At 33.8% G+C, this 19,441-nt stretch overlaps 1 protein-coding gene across 1 annotated transcript in view; it reads right to left on the bottom strand.

The window, feature by feature from the left end:
• Positions 1–19,441, bottom strand: part of STK31 (serine/threonine kinase 31) — a 74,391-nt gene that overhangs the window by 29,641 nt on the left and 25,309 nt on the right. Inside the window, exons 11-17 of the mRNA XM_032235833.1 lie at positions 11,770–11,946; positions 10,586–10,702; positions 8,797–8,916; positions 8,372–8,503; positions 5,654–5,755; positions 4,210–4,290; positions 3,723–3,845 (exon numbers count right to left, since the gene is read on the bottom strand). Coding sequence (XP_032091724.1) covers positions 3,723–3,845; positions 4,210–4,290; positions 5,654–5,755; positions 8,372–8,503; positions 8,797–8,916; positions 10,586–10,702; positions 11,770–11,946 — 852 coding nt within the window. The remainder of the gene's footprint in view (positions 1–3,722; positions 3,846–4,209; positions 4,291–5,653; positions 5,756–8,371; positions 8,504–8,796; positions 8,917–10,585; positions 10,703–11,769; positions 11,947–19,441) is intronic.

Here is a 19,441-nt window from a genome sequence, read left to right as displayed (position 1 = left end):
GTTTTTTCCTTATTTATTTTTAATCCGGCCACACGCCCAAAGTCCTCAATGTCCTTCATTAATTTCGGTCCCGAGATTAGAGGGTCTTCCACAATAAAGACCATGTCGTCCGCGAAGGCCTGTGTATTATATTGTTCTTTTTTTATGGTCAAACCCCTAATTTCCTGATTTAATCTTATCTGATTTAGGAGAACCTCTAATGACATAATAAATAGTAATGGGGAGAGCGGACACCCTTGTCTAACACCCTTTCCGATTCGTACCCTCTCTGTTAATTCTCCATTAATTATAATGTTTGCTGATTGCTGTGAATATATAGTTTCTATAATCTTAATAAATTTGTCGCCGAATTTCATCATTTTTAGTTGTGTGATTAAAAAATTCCAATCTAAGTTATCGAATGCTTTCTGCGTGTCGACAAAAATTAATGCTAATTGTTTCTCAGATCTTGTTTCGTAGAATTCCAAGGTGTTAATTATTATTCTTGTATTGTTCCGAATGTGTCTTTTAGGGAGAAAGCCGTTTTGGTCCGAATGGATATTTTGATTTAATATTATTTTTAATCTTTCCGCCAAAATTGATATAAAAAATTTTGTAATCCGCGTTTAACAAGGATATAGGTCTATAGTTTTGAATTTTACTACTATCCGCCTCTTCCTTTGGTATTAGGGTAATGAAAGCTTCCCCCCATGATTTTGGAACCTTACCGTTTTGTAGTGCCTCATTAAATAATTCTAACAATTTGTCTTCTACGGTATTTTGGAGTTTTTTATAGATTTCCGATGGAAGCCCATCTGGACCAGGTGTTTTATTGTTTTTTTGTTTTTGAATGGCCTTTTTCAATTCCTCTTGTGTAATTTCCTTATCAAGCATCTCTCTCATCTCCTCCGACAAGACTGGAAGTTTCTGTTCTATTAGGTATTTTCTGATGTCTTGTTCACTAATTTCGTCCGGTTCATATAGTTTCTTATAGTAGTTCGGTACAATCTTTTTCTTTTCCCCTATTTCCTGTTTCAAGTTCCCCTCCTCGTCGCTCAGTTGTTTAATAGTTCTTTTTGCCTCATCTTTTCTTATTTTGTGAGCCAGCCATCGCCCAGTTTTATTTGCATGTTCAAAATAGTTCTGCTTCATTCTCTTAATGTTTTGTGCTACTTCCTCTTGAGAAATCAGATTTATTTGGTGTTTAATTAACTCTCCTTTTTCCCTGTATTTAATATTGTCTGGCTCTTTCTGAATCAGCAGTTCTATCTCTCTTAATTCTTTGTTCAATGTATTAAGTTTTTCCCTATGCATTTTATTTCTTCTTGCTATATAGGCTATTGATGTTCCCCTCACGACTGCCTTCATCGTATCCCAGACGTTTTGTATTGATGTCTGCTCTTTACCGTTTTCTTTGAAAAAATATCCCAATTCCTTTTCTATTGATTGTACAAATTGTTTCTCTTGTAATATGTTCTGGTTTAATGTCCACCTAGCTTTTATCCTTGTCTTTCCTTTCCATTGCCATAAGACTGGATGATGGTCGGCCCACTTGTTTGTTGTTATTTCAATATTTACAGTATCCATAAGTAGTTCCGGGTTTGACCAGACCATATCGATACGGGACCAAGAATTATGTGGTTGAGAGTAGAATGTGTACTGTTGTATCTTGTCATTCATTGTTCACCAGACATCATAGAGGTCTAGTTCCTTCACCATATTTGCATAGGCGGTCGGTAGTTTCCTTCTAGTACTTTTCTTGTGTATACCCTTGTAATCCATTTTACCGTCTACTACTGCGTTGAAGTCCCCTAGAATACATATATTTTGCCACTTTATTTCATTTATCCTCTTGTGTAAATTTACATAGAATCTTTCTTGTTTTTGGTTTGGGGCATAAATTCCAACTAGTAAAAATTTTTTCCCACCATTCGTTATCTCCACCATTAATATTCTACCCTCTTTATCTGCATATATTAATTTGGAGTTCAACCATTCTTTTATATACATCACAATTCCCCTTTTTCTAGTTTGTGCTGACGAACAAAATGCTTTACCTAATTTTGGCATTTCAACAGGTTATTATATTTCTCTTTAATGTGGGTTTCCTGAAGACAGATTACATCTAACTTTTGTTTCAATAAATCCAACAGTACACGTTTTCTTTTTGATGTTATGTTAAGACCATTTATATTTGCTGATAGTATATTCGTTTCCCATTCCTCAACTCCTTTACATGTTGTTTGCTTTGAGGGCACCTTTAGGTTTTGTCTCAATTGGTGACCTTGCTCTTGATTCTTCTCTGCCATATCTCTCTCGCTCTCTGACCTCTCTCATCTCTCGCCCCTCCAGTTGGGATTCAGTTATATCTTCCTGTCTTCTACTTAAGGTTCCTTCTTTATTAAACCTCTCTTCATCTGCAAATAAAAGTTCCTGGAATTCTTGAGCTTTCTCCAAGGTGTCTATCCGGTACTTCTTTTCCCTCCATGTTACTAGCATTCCTTCCGGAAGGAGCCATCGAAACTGGATTCTATGTCTATTTAATTGTGAGGAGAGGAAGTTATATTTCCTTCTCTTCTCTCTAACTCTCCGGGGGATCTGCTTTAAGATAAGAATTTCTTTACCTTTATATGTTAATGAGTCCCCTCTTATTGTGCTTAGAATATCCTCTCTCAATTGTTTTCTTAGAACCCTCACATGGATCTCCCTCGGAAGTCGATGACGTCTCGCAAAGCTTGTGTTAATTCTATAAACTTCATCCAATTCGTTAATGACCTCATTTTTCGGCCTGTCGAGAACTAGAATTTCCCAGAATAGTCCCAGAATTTCTGCAATCAGCTCCCGAAGATTTTCATCTCTCGCTTCTTCTACATTTTGTAGTCTCAAATAAAACGCTGATCTCTCTAATTCTAGGTGGATGATGGCCTCCTCCAGATTTGTGTTTATGGATTCCTGTCTATCCTCTGTCTTATCTATTCTTTTTTCTGCTACTTCCGTTCTCCCCTTAACATTTTTGATTTCCTGTTCATTCCTTGACAAAGCTGTTTGGATAGCCCCTACACGCTCCTCAATCCTCCCCATATTATTTTTAACTTCACTCATTTCGTTCTTTACTCCCTCCAGGCCTTTGGTGATGTTTTCATTCATCTTCAATATTGCTTCCTGTAGAGAGTCCATTGTTACCTCCTGGCCTTGTGAAGTTGAGGCTGTCTTATCTCCCGTCTGCCTGCCCTCAGGCGACTTTTCAGGGAAAAGGGTGGCATACAAATAAAGTAAATTCAAATTTTCCCTCACCGGAGTGGATAGAGAAGTTTGTTTTTTGCTTCCTTTAGTTAAGGTTACTATTCTTGTTGCCATTTAACTTAATTCAGCTCTCCCCCTTTGATCTGTAGTTCCAGTACCTTCTAGCTGCTGTTAGAGTATTTATACGGTTCTATTACATTAATCTATAAACTTTTTGAATAGTTTATACTTAATTAATTAATTGGTTAACCAATGAGTTAGGTATCTAGACAGTAATGTTAACAATATATCAGTTACCCAAGTCTATTATGAAAGTATTTATCTTGGTCTGATTTTTTTACATCTCAGTGTATAGACTTTTTATATCACTATATAAATATAGTTACCAGCTCCAAAATAAACTCAGCTATTTTAATATTTCCTAATTCTACCTAAAAGCTAGTCTTTTATTAGCAGTAAGTATGGAGGAGAAAAACAAGCTAATCATTCAGAAAGCATACCTTCAGGAGAATCTTTTGTCCTTGAACTGTGGAGCACATCACTGGACGTTTTATGCTCAGTTCCTTCATTGGCTCAGCATTTAAGAGATCAAATTCTAAACTGACAATCAGACCTCCTGAGTTCTGGGGAATATGAATTAAAGCAGATAATTCTCAATTTTGGTTCATAGATCTGTACATGATATTTCTGTGCATTCCATTTATGGTGGTAAAAAGCTTTGTGTCATTCTATTTACTCAGAAGGCATAGCATAACAGGCTGATTATAAGACAAAGAGGTACATTTAAAAATATTCCTGCTCTGGAACAAACAGCAGCACAGAATTCTTGTAAAAAGTAAAGCCAGCTCTTTTCCTCTGCTTTACAGATTGTTTGATTGAACTTTTAAGCCCATTACTTTTGTTTTGGGGTTGCTATAAGACATCTAGTACTGTAAATTGCTTTTGTCAAAGATATATCTATATTTGTAAAGAAAACTTTGACCTTACCATATACTTCAAAATTCCTATTTCAGGATGAAGGAATGGCAGCTCAGGGAAAATGTTTTGAACTAGATGAATTAGCTTTTCCTAAATTAGAAAAAAAGTATTTATATAAAAACAATATCCAGCAGTATGTTGGAAGCATGTTCATTAGGTAGTATCACAATGGTGAATCTGCAATGAGCAGGTAAATATTAATGGATAATTAAGTCTCTCTTTATCCTCCACTTTCAGTGCAGAAGATTTAACTATTTGGTGTCAGTAGAAACTCTTTGTCCCAAAGAGCTCCACTTGTGTCTTCATTCTTCGGTACAGCAGCATCTCTAGTTGTTTACAGCTATTTTAACTAAGCATGTGATGACAATTCAAAGCATGGATTATTGCACAATCAATCATCCTTGACTGTAAAATCTTAGAAACGAAGACAAAGTAGAAACCCTCTGGTTGTAGTGTTTACAACCAGAGGGGAAATGATCAGATTCTTCTTGATTGTAACCGATACCAAATCTATCAACAAATTCTGATTCTAAAAAAAAGAAAAAGAGGAAAAAAATCCTTGTGTGGTAGTATCCACCACTAATTTTGTTCTCCAAATAAGGCAGTTTTTCAGAAAAAAGGGGGCATGAGCACTGATCCTCGGCCAATCTCTAAAATATATCTACTTTCCATCTACTGCCATTTTATAGTTCCATATAATAGGACATTTTAAAAATGCAAGATTGTTGGTGAAACCAGAGAGCAATTTTCTAATCTGTAGTATGGAACAGGCTCCCTCTGAGATTCAGATGTTCCTGACCTGGTAGCTTCTTGGAAAGCCTGAAGACTTTATTCTTTTCAAGGGCATTAGGGCAAGGATATTAGCTGAGCCCAATATGTATGTTTTGGGGTAAATTTTATCTGAAACTTTTTTGCCGCCTTGGTAGCATTGTATTTGTTTATGCCATTTCAAAATCACTGTAATCATCAGACTGAGTGCATAAATTTAAAATTATTACTTCAAAACATTAAAGTATTATTTGCATCAAATATTAATTAAAATTGAGAAAATTACTTATTTTCTTCTTATTTCTTTTTTCCCCCTGTATTCTTAGCTGCCCTAGGATGAAGTGGGTAGTCTCATAAATTCTTTATGTAAATAAATTAAATGTCAATCAAAAATATTGAATGAAATATTCAATTTTTCCTTACTGGAAATATATTTAGCAGGAACATGAACAAAAATACAATTTTTCAGCTTTATCCATATCCATTTATAAATATGAAAACAATGTATAATTTGGCTCTACTAGTCTTTAGTTTATAACACACAGATGGCCATAATTTTGCTTGAAATGAGGGAACTCTGACATCTGTCTTAATTTCATAGGCATTACACCATATATTACTTAAAATGAATTCCAGGACCAGAAAATGACTCATTTCAAAGATGCTAATATAACTGAATACTTACATATTCTTCTTGTTCCTTATATATGTCTTGAAATATATTATCCTGTAGTACACTGATTTCTTTTTTTATTTCCACCATTTCAGACTTGCTGTAATTATCAGTCTACAGAAATTTTAAAATTACTACTTTAAAAAAATAGTCTTATTTTCACCAGGTAATATACCCACTATAAATTTGGTATACTACTTATTTTCTTTCTCTTCACTTTCCCATTCCTTCTTTTTGTATCTAAAATTACATTAATTTCCAGTCACCATATCAAATATGCTTTCTCCTTTTTCACCTGATCAAGTTAATACCAATTTCTTTCAGGTTTTCTTTCTTATTTACATATTGAAGATACTCTTGAGACAAAAGGTGATTCTCAGAAACAACATAGATTCAATTTCATGGCCAAATAACAATTAATAAGGTATCTGCCTCATAAACCACATATTGAAAAGGATTAAAAACATTTTTATTCATCTAAACAAAACAGTCTTATTATATGCTGCACTAGTTAGACTCGGCCTAAAGGTATTTTGTCCAGTTTGGTTCACCACAATTTAAGGAAGACAGCATGGAACTGGAAAGAGTACAGAGAAGAGCAATGTGAACCTAGAAAAGGACTTAAACAGAGATTCCCAAATTTTTTTGGTTTACTGTTTCCTTAAAGACTTAATTTTTGAGTCTCTAAGGATACTAATAATCACAGTGCCATTAGGCCACAATATATATTTAGAAGTCCCCTTTATTAAATAGTTAGGTCCAAATTTAAAATATCCTGCAGCACCCAAGGCACAAGTTTGGGAAGACTTGGAGCTCTAGAAGTTTACAGATTTATTCTCCTCGGCTCCAGAGAACCCACTAGAGAGGATCCAAACTCAAATCAGGAAAAATTTCCTAACTATAACATTAACAATATCACTTAAGAGTTAGATACTGATGTACAGTGCTTTCAACACTTTCTGACTGGTTTACAAATAACAGCTATTAAGCAGTGGCAAAATCTTATCTTGGGATTATAGATACTCCATCACCAGGTTTTTCAACAAAGGTTTGGCAGTCATTTATCTAGATGGAATGATGATTTCTTTCCCTCAGAAAGGAGTGAACTAGATGGCCTCCATAATACCTTCCATTCATGTGACTACCAGCCACTATCCAATGAAAGAGCTTTAGTCAGCTACAAAAATCAACAAAGCTGCATCATCATGATCACAAGACACAATGCCATCACTCTATACTACACTAGTGAGGCCACACTTGGAATACTGCATTAAAAAGATGCTAATATTCTAGTCAGTGTGTACAGAAGAGCAACAAAAATTACAAGAAGCTTGGAAATTGAACTGTATAATGAATGGTTAAGAGAAGTAGATACATCTAGCCTAACAAGGAGAACAATTAGGGATGACATGATTGTTAACTTCCAGTATTTGAGGGGCAATCAAGAGAAGAGTTGACTTATTTGCCAAACACCTGAGAGCAGGACAATGGGTGGAAGCTTGTTAAAGAGAAATCCAATCCAGAGAAAGTTCATGACAACAACAATTAATCAATAGAACAGCTTGCTTCCCCAAACTGTGGATGCTCTATCACTGGAGTTTTTCAAGAAAAGACGACATCTATTTGATCCAGATAGTATAAGGTTTCCTGCTCTGGGCAGGGTGTGGAGAAGACTTCCAAGGTCACTTTCAGTCCTATGATTCTATGTCTATGACACACAAAATGCTTATGTTTCCATAATTAAAATTAGGCTTTTTCCTTTAAAGTGATCTCTCTAGAGGTCAGAATGTTGTAAATATTAGATAATTCTAAGCATGTAGTTTCCATTTCTGTGGAATTTACTTATTCTGCTGAATTTACAATCTGGAACTTTCTCAATTAGTTTTATGATAGCTTTTATACCCCCAACAACATCAGCTGTTGTTAAATACAATTTGCAAAATACTTCCGGCCACAAAGATACCATATACAAATAAGGATCTGAAAGCCAAAATACTGGGAATGCTTATATTAACTGAAGATATGGCCACCTTAAATTTTCAAGACAAGAGGTATTAATGTGTGGTGGTGGGGAGAACTACTGTCACTTGACACTGATTTATTTCTCAGATGTGTCTCCTTAGTCATTATAAAAATTGGATGCTGAATGAAACAGACATTTGGATTAATCCTAGAAGGTGATACTTCCCTCTAACTAAATTTCTCCCTGGATACTTATATAGTACTTTTTTTCTTATTCAACTTCTCCCTTCATGTTTCTTAATGCCTGTATGCTCCTTTTAACTCTTATCCCAATTCGACATTAACTGTACAATCAACATTGTACAGCTTTCCAATCTCATACTGTTTAATATATCCATTCAGGAGTCATGATAATCTGCTGCAAGACAAATGGAATATCTGTTGTTTTCAACTGAGTAATCAATAATACATGAAGAAATTGTGTACTTTCTCAAATTGCAATAATCAAGAACGAGGAGCATTAGCAATGTGAAACACTATGTGCAAATTAATTTGTTCAGAAATCTGCCATTTTTGTTTCTTTCCAACTTTGTTCTAATATAAATCCCTTTAAGCTTTCATTTAGGCTGGATTTGTTTGTATAAATTATGTCCATAACAACATTTCTCCAAAGCTAGAAAGCAACATTTTCTATGTCATCATGCACTATTTCTTATTGAAAATAAGAAATAATAATAATCTTAAAACATCAAAATAGCATTTCCATACTTCTTCCAAGTTATTTCTTTCTCCTAATTTCAACCTCAGCTTAGCCTTCATGTTTTTCATTCTCTTCTTTATCAGTAACAAATCATCAGTATTAGGAGTTATATCTAGCCACTCCACAATCTGGTTTTTGAACTGAAAAAGAAAACACACTATTAATGAGAATCGATTTCTTCAAATGGTAAAAGCTCCTATACTTTGAGGAATATTACTCCTTATACACAAATTGCATTACAATGTAAGTGTTAACATTTTCAGATCACATTTTAAGTCAAACAAAAAGGCTGGGTGTACTATTAGACTTATATGACTCATTAAATGTTTTTCCCTACTGAAGTTTTTGAAAAAGATGCATAAGTATCTTTTAAAAAGCTGTTAATAACTTTCTATATTGTAGGATATGATAAAGCAGCAGCTAGACAACTGACCTCACAACTTTCAAGATATTTTTGATTCAATGTATTTATGAGATCTTGTTCTTGAAGGATCTTCCACATAACCAAACTATACATATTTAAGATGATTTTTTTATCTTTCTCATCTAACTCCTAAAAGAAATTAGAGCAACAATAAATATTTATAATAACAAAATTACAAAATGTGTTGATTTTTAAAATATGAAGTGCATTCTAAATGAAAAAATATGAGATTAATTTTTTTGATGAAGTAGAAAGTACACCATTCATAAAAAGAACTCTCACACATATAAATAACAACAGAAACATAATATTCTACAAAACTTTCATCCATACTTCTTGATCAAGCAGGTTACAAGGCTGAGTATGGCAAAATGAGCTCAATAAATGAATGCCAAGCATTCACATCTTTATAACAGAATCAGACTAAAAGATAAATTTTGATCACGTTTGCAAGGAAGCTGCAATGACTCTAATTTTGAGGAACAGTTGTAAATTCAGTTGGTACTGCAGTCACTAAAGAAATAGTCATTACCCAAGGACAACCCATATGCTATGCTATTTTTTTACAGCTATAGTTAGCTTTATGATTTTAATATTTTATTACAAACACTGTAATAAACCCGTATTCTTACTACTGAATTAATTCATGATTTAATGTTTAGTAGTAGATGTCTTGAAAGGCAAGTTTCACTAAAAGCTGAAATTCACGTATTTTTAAATACAGATGAGAAATCCCTAGCCCCTTTCTGCAAATTTGAAGAAAAATGGAGAAGCAGGTTTGAATCTTTTTCAAAAAACTAACAGCAATTTGCTTTGCATAAAAAGACCTGGGGTTTAACCAAGTTTTTAATCCATATAAAGGTAATGAGAGTATTCTAAACATCTTGTTACATTAAAAGGTACTATCAATATTCAGCATCTCCTATTCCAGCTCTCCGGAGATCTGGATTTGAGGATGAAAGGGTGATTTAGAATTTATAGTTGTCAGTATTTCTAAAATTTGATGTATTTTTTTCTGAGATTATGCTGTAGTATAATCCATATGAATCCAGGAGGAAATACAGCTTCTTTTAAAGAATTACCAACAATTGCTATGTACTATTTAAAACTGAATCACTGCAAAACCCCTGTATGGTGCCTCATGATATACAATATTCATACCATGATTGTGAAGCAATAAATGATATGTCAGACTGCTATGACAATACACTATGAGAATAACTTTGGGAAATAAGGAGCATCCACAATTATCAAACAATAGTTGGGATGGAAGGATAGTTTATGACTGGGTGAGGTGGGTGGGAGAAGGATTATATTTGTTGCTGCCCCGCCCCCCCCCCCCCCAAACAGACACACATCATCCTTCCATCCTTGGTGCTCTGAGCTTGCTTGTTTTCTTGCAGACATTTCATTACTCAAACTAGGTAACATCATCAGAGCTAGCACTCTAATGGCTAATGTAACATCTGCAAGAAAGCAAGAAAGCTCAGAGAGCATCAAGGATTTCTCATGTCAACCCTGAGCTACAAATATTCTCCTTTATTAGTGTCTTCATATCCACCCCATCACAATCCAGTCAGAACCTATCCTTTCATTCCCTCTTTTATCCATTCTCAATTGTCAGTACCTATCTTCCATCCCACTCTTCTCTCTCCCATCATAACTGATGAAGTTTCTTGGTTGAGAAACTAAACATTTTGTTTTTCTTCAAGGAAAAACAGTCTAGTTGCGCCTTTTGGGAAAAAAAACACTTTTGAGAGTTTTATGTGAAAGAAAAAATATAATAAACATATCTTACTGTTAGAAACATGTCAAATTCTTGTGAAATATCATGCTCGGCATTCTTAAGAACTTCATCTACATTGAAATCTACATCCTCAGATTTCATTAATATTGCTGACCCTAGGTCAAAAAACTTGACAGGAAAAGAGACACAAACAAAAAGTGGTTATCTATAGTAGTATTAATCTGCAAAGTAATTCCAGACAGATTACTCAAAATAGTGAATTAGAAAATTGCAATGTTAGATTGGTTCCATTCTGCCTTAAGCAATCTTTATCTTTTTAAGCAAGAAAGCAAAAAAATAAATAGCCAAGTCCTCCCAAAATTACTGTCAACATTGACTTGCAAATAAAGCCATCACACTCCAATGCAGCTTGTCAACACTCAAATTGAGGGTATTCAGTTGATTAATCTCTGCTTTTTTTAACAACCATTCGCTCTTGATGACAAGATTGGAACAAGTATTTAGTTGTTTTGCTATCTGATACTAGAAAGAATAAGCTAAAGCTCAACTGGCAAGACACTAAAGGAAACGTGATCTGCCTCTGAGAAATGGATCTTGCTTTCTCCTTGGTGTAATTGGGCATGCAGTGTGTGTGCATCATGGTTTCAAGACAATGGAACAGGATCTGAAACACCTCAATTTCTTTTAGACCAAATCCCATCAAATGCTGTTCATTCATTGCACCAATTTAATGTGATTCCATTTCATATTGTCAATCACAGCTGAATATTATTCCCCAATAAAATATGAATGCAGCCCAGCTGTCATTTTAAATTAAGTCATGATACTAATTTTCTCCTGAAGACCACTGTGGCAGTTTTTTTTTTATTTTCAACCAACAATTCTCCGTTCAAATATTAATGGCTATTTTATATAATGAAGTATTTCATTTTGGATCTTCCAATGTAGTATTATTTTTTGCAAAAGCAACAATTATCTCCTTGTTTGGATTCAGCTGCAGTACACATAGCAAAAAAGAAGCAAGTTACTTTTCTACATTTTATTGCCTTTTAATGAGATTTTTCTCTCTCCAGATGACTATTAGCTGCAGTGCTGAAAAGTTGCAAATTTGTCTGATCCAAAAAAATCTAAAAAGAATTAGACCACAACCTCTAAACAGACTTTTAATATAAATGTAGATTAACTGCAAATTTGAACACAAAGTTTTTTTAATATATAAGACATATCTTTTTTACCTGAATTATCTTGCTGAAACTTAATACAAGATTTTGTAAGGAAGTATCTGTAGCATTCCTAACCCGACTGAATTTCTCCAGCCTAGCATTCTTCCATTCAAAGAACTCTTCAAACACTTCTGAATTCTCTGCTTCATTAAACTGCCCATATGCAACCTCCAAAGATCCTTGCAACTTCTGAATATCAAAACAGATAACAAAGAAAGTAAGATAAAAGCAACAAAGAATCATAATAACACATTATAAAATAAAGCAAGCTCCTTTGGCTTTATGCTGATTCCTCTAGTAACTATATGGAACAAAACCTGAAGCAGTGATCTGTAAGAAATGTTTGGCTTATGGGCTAGATATTTTTTATTTCTGACTTATATATCAGGAAGAAGAGTAACTATTGCTGATCTATAAAGCAGAAGAAAGAGAATTCCAAGTATACATAAAATATAGGTAGTCCTCAACTTACAATCACAACTGGAATAGATATTTAGGTTGCTAAGCAATTCGGCCATAAAGCAAAAGACCACATAACCATATCACTTAGCGACTACAATCCTAGCAATCCTCTTGCTGTTAAGCAAATTTTGCTAATTACCAAAAACCCATCCCAATCCAAGCCATTCTGGGCTTCATCCCTCTCAGTCTCAAGACTCAGTAAGGTAAGGGGCTACTTCCAACTCTCCACAACCAGCTATTCCACCCTCCAGACATCTTTTGTGGGGCAGCAAGCAGTCATAGAACCACATGACTTCAACACAGCTTGCCATACCATGGGAAGCTGCAGCTGCCCTAACTCAGTCCCAGTCACCCTCACAAACCTGCATTCTTATAGTCCTGCAACCCTGCCCTCCACCACAGCTGACCTTCAACTATCTCTTCTTGTTCCTGCTGTTCACAAGGTATGACTTCACATGGGGGGGGCACAGAAGAGGGGGGAGAGCACAAAGCAGCTTAATGAGATAATCCACCAAAATGCTCCTTTTCACCATCTTTCTGGATTGAATGGTTTTGCTTTGTGAAAAAGAAAAAAAACAAAAAACCAAGAGCAGTCCTAGTTCTGTCCAGCTCATTGCAGAAAGGGTTCCTTTAAGTTTTTCTTCTTCTTTTCCCCAGCAAAGGGGTGTTTTGACATGCTTGAGTTCCTTTAAGCCTTTTCCTCCTCAGCGTGCAAAGCCAGTCATATGTGGCCCAGTAGCCAGGCCAGGCCGACCTTGCTAACAGTGGGAACAAGAAAGCAGCAAAAATCAGCGGGGAGCCAAAATGGCAAATATGGAGGGAAAGGCAGGTGGGGTGAGTTGCAGTGCTCCTGCAATCCTAAGTGCAGGTGGGTCACCAACTCTCCAATTTTGATCATGTAACCATAAAGGTGCTCCAACATCCATAACTTTGAGCATTGGTCATAAAATGACTTCATTCTTTTGCAACCTTGAATGGTTGCTGAACCAATGGTTGTAAGTTGAGAACTCCTTGGATTGAAACAACTCATCCAGTTCCTTTCATGCTTGTAGATGGAAAATGCAAAAAGAATATAGATCCTAAAGCTAATTTCATGCTTTCAAGTACATTTAAAGTTACAACATATACCAAACTATCATGGATGTGAATGGCTACAATATACTATTTGAAAAAGATTGAAACCAGAATTAGGTATGATAATCATCTGCAGGAAGAATGAAGTAGTGGGAAATAAAAAAAAAATCAGGAGTGTCTCTGAAGTGCATGAAAAGAAGGGTGCAGCTAATATGCTTTCTACAATATCTACCCATCTAATTTTATTTTGACATACTCTGTATTCCTTCAATTAAACAATGTTATTTCTCAATCCCTGGAACTGTACCTTCTGCAAGATGTACCTACTTTCTGGAATAAAGTTCCCCCCAAGATCCAGATGCCCCCCACTTTGCTGTTGTTTAAAAAAAGTGTGAAAACCTGGCTTTTCACCTAGGTGTTTGGTAAGGGAGAATGAGATTACTCACTTCAACATGCTTGCTTTATGTTTTATAAATTTTATTATATTATTGCGTTTATGTTTGTTGTAATTGTCATCCAGATCCATTGAGTCAGGTGGCAGACAAGTTTAATAAACACTTAAGTAGATTTGCACTAATCTCAAAAAGAATATTCCATATCACAAAAGGCTGAACTAAGAAGTTGCCAGAAATCCTTAATTGGAGGACTCACGAGAGAATTCCACAAAATTAAAGCAATTCATTATTTTTAAATATCCCTATTATAGAACTAGAACTATTAAGACTCATTATAGAGAATGAACTTCAACATTCCTTGAAGACTCCTAAAGAAGTTTTTCCCCAGGGTGAATCCTTGCCAATTACTAAACATCAAATAGAAACATGTCTGTATGAGATGTATAAAGGTTATTCCTTCTGAATGTAGTAGTCTTGTACAAACATTTTGATTTTTACTTAGTTACAGATCCCAGAAAAATCAATATGCATATATTAAAATGACTGCTGCATGCTGGAACTTCATTATTATTTACACTGAAGCATTAATTCTCACATTCATTTTTCACAGGAGTATGAAAAGCTAACTCTGTTGGATTGCAGTAGAATTTAGCCATTCCAGTAAGCAGTATATCATAATCTTATCCCTCTTTTGCAATTCTGAAAAAATATTCAAGCTTATCATTTTTTAAAAAAATATAGCAGAAAAGAAATAGAAAACATATGTTACTATTCAAAAATATTTAAAGCAAGAAAATCAGATTTTTTAAAGTAGACATGTCAAATATGTGGGCCGCAATAGGTTGTGGAGTTGGCCTGCAGGGCAGTTCCGGAGACTTGCCGTCCCGGCACCAGCCATACCTACCCAGTCAGCTGTGATGACCAGGCCATGCCGACCCTGGTCCCCAAGAGCAAACAAACTCCTGATGCAGCCTGCAATTAAATAGAGTTTGACATCCCTGTTCTAAAGCATTGGCATAAAAAATAATTGAATATGAAATTATTTTAAACACATGCAAGGCCATTCCAAGAAAGAATAAAAACAGACAACTGTGATTTTGAATGGTGAACTGCAAGCATTAAATACTTTAAGTCTTGATATAATATTAGAGACCTATTTCAAAAATTAATGCCAAACAGTAATTTGACTCTGATCAAAAGAATCCTTTATTTTTATTTTTAATGAAATATTTCAGAGATTTGTAAATGTCTAGTAAAAACGTTTGGCAGTATGTCTACTCCTCTGCTCATGGCACATTTGAAAAAGTTTGGAGACTGCCATCTTGTGGAGACAAGTACTAACATATGCAGTACTGAATTTGAAACAAAAGAGTTTAAAAAGCCTTAAACCTGTTAGGGAATTTAAATTGTTACAAAATACATTTTTAGAAGATTTGTGGAATAAAATAGAAAGAAGTTTTTAGTTTTCCCTTTATTTGTATGCCGCCCTTTTCCCTGGGGGGACTCAGGGCGGCTCACAGTTCAAAAAGGGGAGGAGGGAAGTATGTCATACTGAGAAAATAAGCAAAACTCAAAATGCAGAACAAATATATAAAATAATTATAAATTGTGGGAAAGAAAAGACTGCAAAATTATGATCAGGTGGAGTTTTTGAGATCCTCAAAAAAAGATTAAAATAGAAGGAATCTGAAAGAGATAATTCTGAATTAGGTTCTACAGATATTGACTTTTCTAAACTTTAATTATGATTACAAATGTATATCATAAAATATAAATGAAGCAGATTATTGATTTTTTTCAAGACTTAAAAAAATTAAAACAATATATTTGCCTCGAACAGATTCATAAAAAATATTAAATATTTGATTTATAAACATTTGGATGAAAAATTTCTCTCAGCAGGAATAAGAAAAAACAAATGGAGCTTATATATCAACCCTCAACTAAAACTAGAACACCTATTCACTACTGAACATGGTAGATTTATTGAGACAAAGGTTTACTTACATGGGGCTAACCTATGGTGTTAATAATTCATGTCCCAAATGGGGGCAAAGTGAATTTTTATAAACTCAGGGAGAAATTAAAATAGGTGTTAGAATTGGGTATTGGAATGGAGTGGTTTTTTTCTTAACATCTAGCTAGATCATTAGAAAATTTCTTACTCAAAATAGATTAACAAAATCTATTTTGATGGACAAATGTAAACTTAGTGGATGTGTGGAAACAGAAAAATGAAAAGAGAGTATACCTACTTTTCTGAAAGATATGGAGCCTTCTCAAGAACAGAATATGATTTAGATCTCGAAGAAGGATACAGAAAGAGAAAGTGTTTTCAGCTGGTGAGAAATTTTTAGTGTTTTAAAAAGAGTCTGGCTACAAAAATTTAAAATTAATTTAAATTTGAGAATAGAAGAAATAAGCGGCGAAATTAAGCTTTGAATGGTTTTAGACAGTGTGTTATCTTACCTTTTAAAAGCTATTTTCATGGATGGAATTTATGCAAGCCTTTTAAAATGAATGGATTAAGTTTTCTTCTTCTATCTTTTTTATTATTATTATTTGCAACCTATGGATTAAAATTCTCCTTCATTACTGCATGTTTTTCCCTTTTTCTTCTCTATTTTATTCAAGAATTTGACTTTTTTAAAAACGGAATATAAAAAAGATACAAAAGGAAACAAAGAAAATTGTAACAACTGAGGGAAAGACAACACTGCTACTCAGAGGCTGGAGATTTGTGTATTGGAAACAAAACACTTTTACTTTCCTCACCGCTTATTCTAGCTTGGCACTTCAAGGTCTCACTGTTTGTTTATAGAGAGTGATAAGAAGAAAAGCATACAGATATTCCTTTGAAGTATATTTCTAACCAGAGAAAAGTGAAAATAAGACCTTATTGTGAATTTATGCTTAATCTTGTAAAAACCTTCCAAGCCAGAGCAGCGGTGTTTGTCAGCTGGAGATAATGGTACAATTTCAACAGCAGAAAGAAACTTTAAATCTGCAAAAGATATTGTTAGAAATTCAGAAATTATCAAACACATTTGAGAGGACGGAGAAGAAGTTGGAAAATCTAGAGCATCTAACAGTAAAACATGATGAAGAAGTTGGAGATGTTTATCAAGTGGAAAAAGTGGAGGTTAGAGTCCTAAAAACCAAAGAGAAAAATGACCATAAAGAAATCAAATCCGCTGATATCTATGGAGATTGGTTTGTGTCTGGAAATGGAAAGAGTAATTAAATGGAGGGGAACACTATCCCAGATGACAAGATACAGAAGAAGAAAAAACAAAAGAATTTATGGATTTAAAGAGAAGTTTTATTAGCAACATCATTGATAACACCACTGACAATTAAAGATAAGCTGATCAAGGAAACAGAAGAAGGGCATCGAAATTACATGAGACTTAATAAGCAATGAGTTGCAAAGAGGAGTCCATACAAATTTGATTAAGGAGATGATTAGAGGACTGATACCACAAATGGCAGAAGACTTTTTGTTTTGTTTTGCTACTGGAAAGATACAGGTTGATAGATGAGAGTGTATAATTTAAAACTAGTTAAACTTAGTGAAATTTAGTGACAATAGATTTAGTTAAATAAATAATTGATAATGATAATAATGTATATATATATATGTATTGCTATGATAAGTAATAATTGGATATGAATATTGAATGGTACCTATGAAAGGAAGATTAGAATTTTTTGGTTAAAGATAAAGGTTAATAAAAAGAACTAAGTTAAATTTAGTTAAGTTTTGATTTATTGGGGGGGAGTTATGATAAAGGATAGTCAAATAAAGGAGGGATAATGATAACGTGTGTGTGTGTGTGTGTGTGTGTATAACAAGGAAATTGGATGTAAATTGTAAACAGTGATTTGGAAAGGATTAGAAATTTTTGTTACTAAATATTATGGCTGTTTAACCAGAATAGGACATAAAGATTCAATGTTATTGGAGGATATTAGAAATAGCAAATTAAATGCCAGTATGTGGTTATGTTTTAAATCTTGGTATATTTTATGATAAAGGACGTTTAAACAATTATAGTCAAATGAAAATGGAGGTATGATGATGGTAATATGTATAAATATATCTGAGTTAAAATACTTGAGTTAATATGAATTGGTTGATGATTGTGGAAGAAATGCACGAAAGTCTTTTGTAACCAACTGATACACTTTCTACAGTATGTAAAGAAGGGGGATTCTTTGTGTTGTGTTTGTTTTGAAATTAAAAATAAAACAAATTATATATCTATAAAGAGTTTGACACACCTGCGTTAAAGGAAATTATTAATAGGAAAAGTAAAAAAATGGTTTATTATGTTTCAAGATTAACGAAGACCTTAACAGTAATGAGATTATAAGATTGAACAATTGATGAATAAAATTTAAAGTAGATATATGGGTATTAATATGATATTTAATAATTGAATCGAAGGTTTTACAAGATGTAAAAGAAAGAAGAGACCTGGGATTACCCTATTTGAAATTGTATTTTGCAGCTTGCTATTTAGTTGGATGAAAAAGTGGATGTTGGTAGAAAAAAATTAGAGCTAAAAGGACATGACTTGAAACTTGGATGGTTTGAACATTTATAGTACAATAAAGCAAATGTTTTATTGAAGATTGTAAAAATCATTTTTAGATATGTCATTGTAAAAGAATAGAGAAAATTATATGCATCTCAGCGTTGCTTTTCTCTCCCCCTTTTTGAGCCCTCTCTCTGGGTTCTTTATGCAGAATTGCTCATAAAATGCTTCACTCTGAAACAGGTGGAGGAGGAGGAGGAGGAGGTGGAGGTGGTGGTGGTGGTGGAGGAGGAAGGAGAACAAAGGAAATATGAATGCTTCTGAAACAGCAGCCACTGTTGCCAGAAAAAAGCCAAATAAAAAATGCTATTTTCTTCACAGAAGCAGAAGGAAGAAAAAGAAGAGGCACAGCAAAGCTAGGACAATATTGGGGAAAGTACTACTGCTTTACCTGCTGCCTATTAATAAAGGAAAAAAAATAACAGTAAAAGAAATCTGGGGCAGGGGAGGATTAAAGACAGACCAAGATGCATAGACAAAATACAGAATACACTGTCAAATATGATTGAATGAATAATATCACCATCATACTAATAATAGTAATAGTATAGTAGCAATAGTAATATTAGTACAAGTATTATATAACAGAATAATAGTAGTAGAATATTGTACACAGAAATGTGTCAAGAACATTATATACTACAAATAGTAATAGAAACAAATGGTGGTATAAGACAATTCACATAGAAACAACTCACACATGCATGTTTATATGTTTTACTTTTTTAATCTGGATATTCTTTTTCCAAAATAAAACCAACTCTTACAGTGAGATATAAAACTTCAACTTTGTAGGGTCCAATGCTTTTGATGCTTTGGAATTTGAGTTAGTCAAATTGTTATTTATCTATATATTTTTCTCCTTTTTGCACTGCCAATCTTCCTCAAAGAGAGACTAAGGGCAGTGTACAATAAATTGGGTATAGCTTAAAAAGAACACATTACAGCCATATTGAGAATATGGAATAAATATAAAGCTAGTCTATAATTGAAAATATCTTTGTGGATCTCAGTATAAGAAGCTTTTTGTAGCAGATAAGTAAATTTAAATGACTAATTAGCGTGATATATTAGTTTTTTATGAAACTAGAACATGTTATCTAGCAGTACATTTAGAGACACTTTTCTTTCTCTTTTTCTCACCTTTAATTT

This window comes from Thamnophis elegans, chromosome Z, assembly GCF_009769535.1.
Source record: "Thamnophis elegans isolate rThaEle1 chromosome Z, rThaEle1.pri, whole genome shotgun sequence".
In the NCBI taxonomy this organism is placed as follows: Eukaryota; Metazoa; Chordata; class Lepidosauria; order Squamata; family Colubridae; genus Thamnophis; species Thamnophis elegans.
This window is presented reverse-complemented; position numbering and strand designations above follow the sequence as displayed.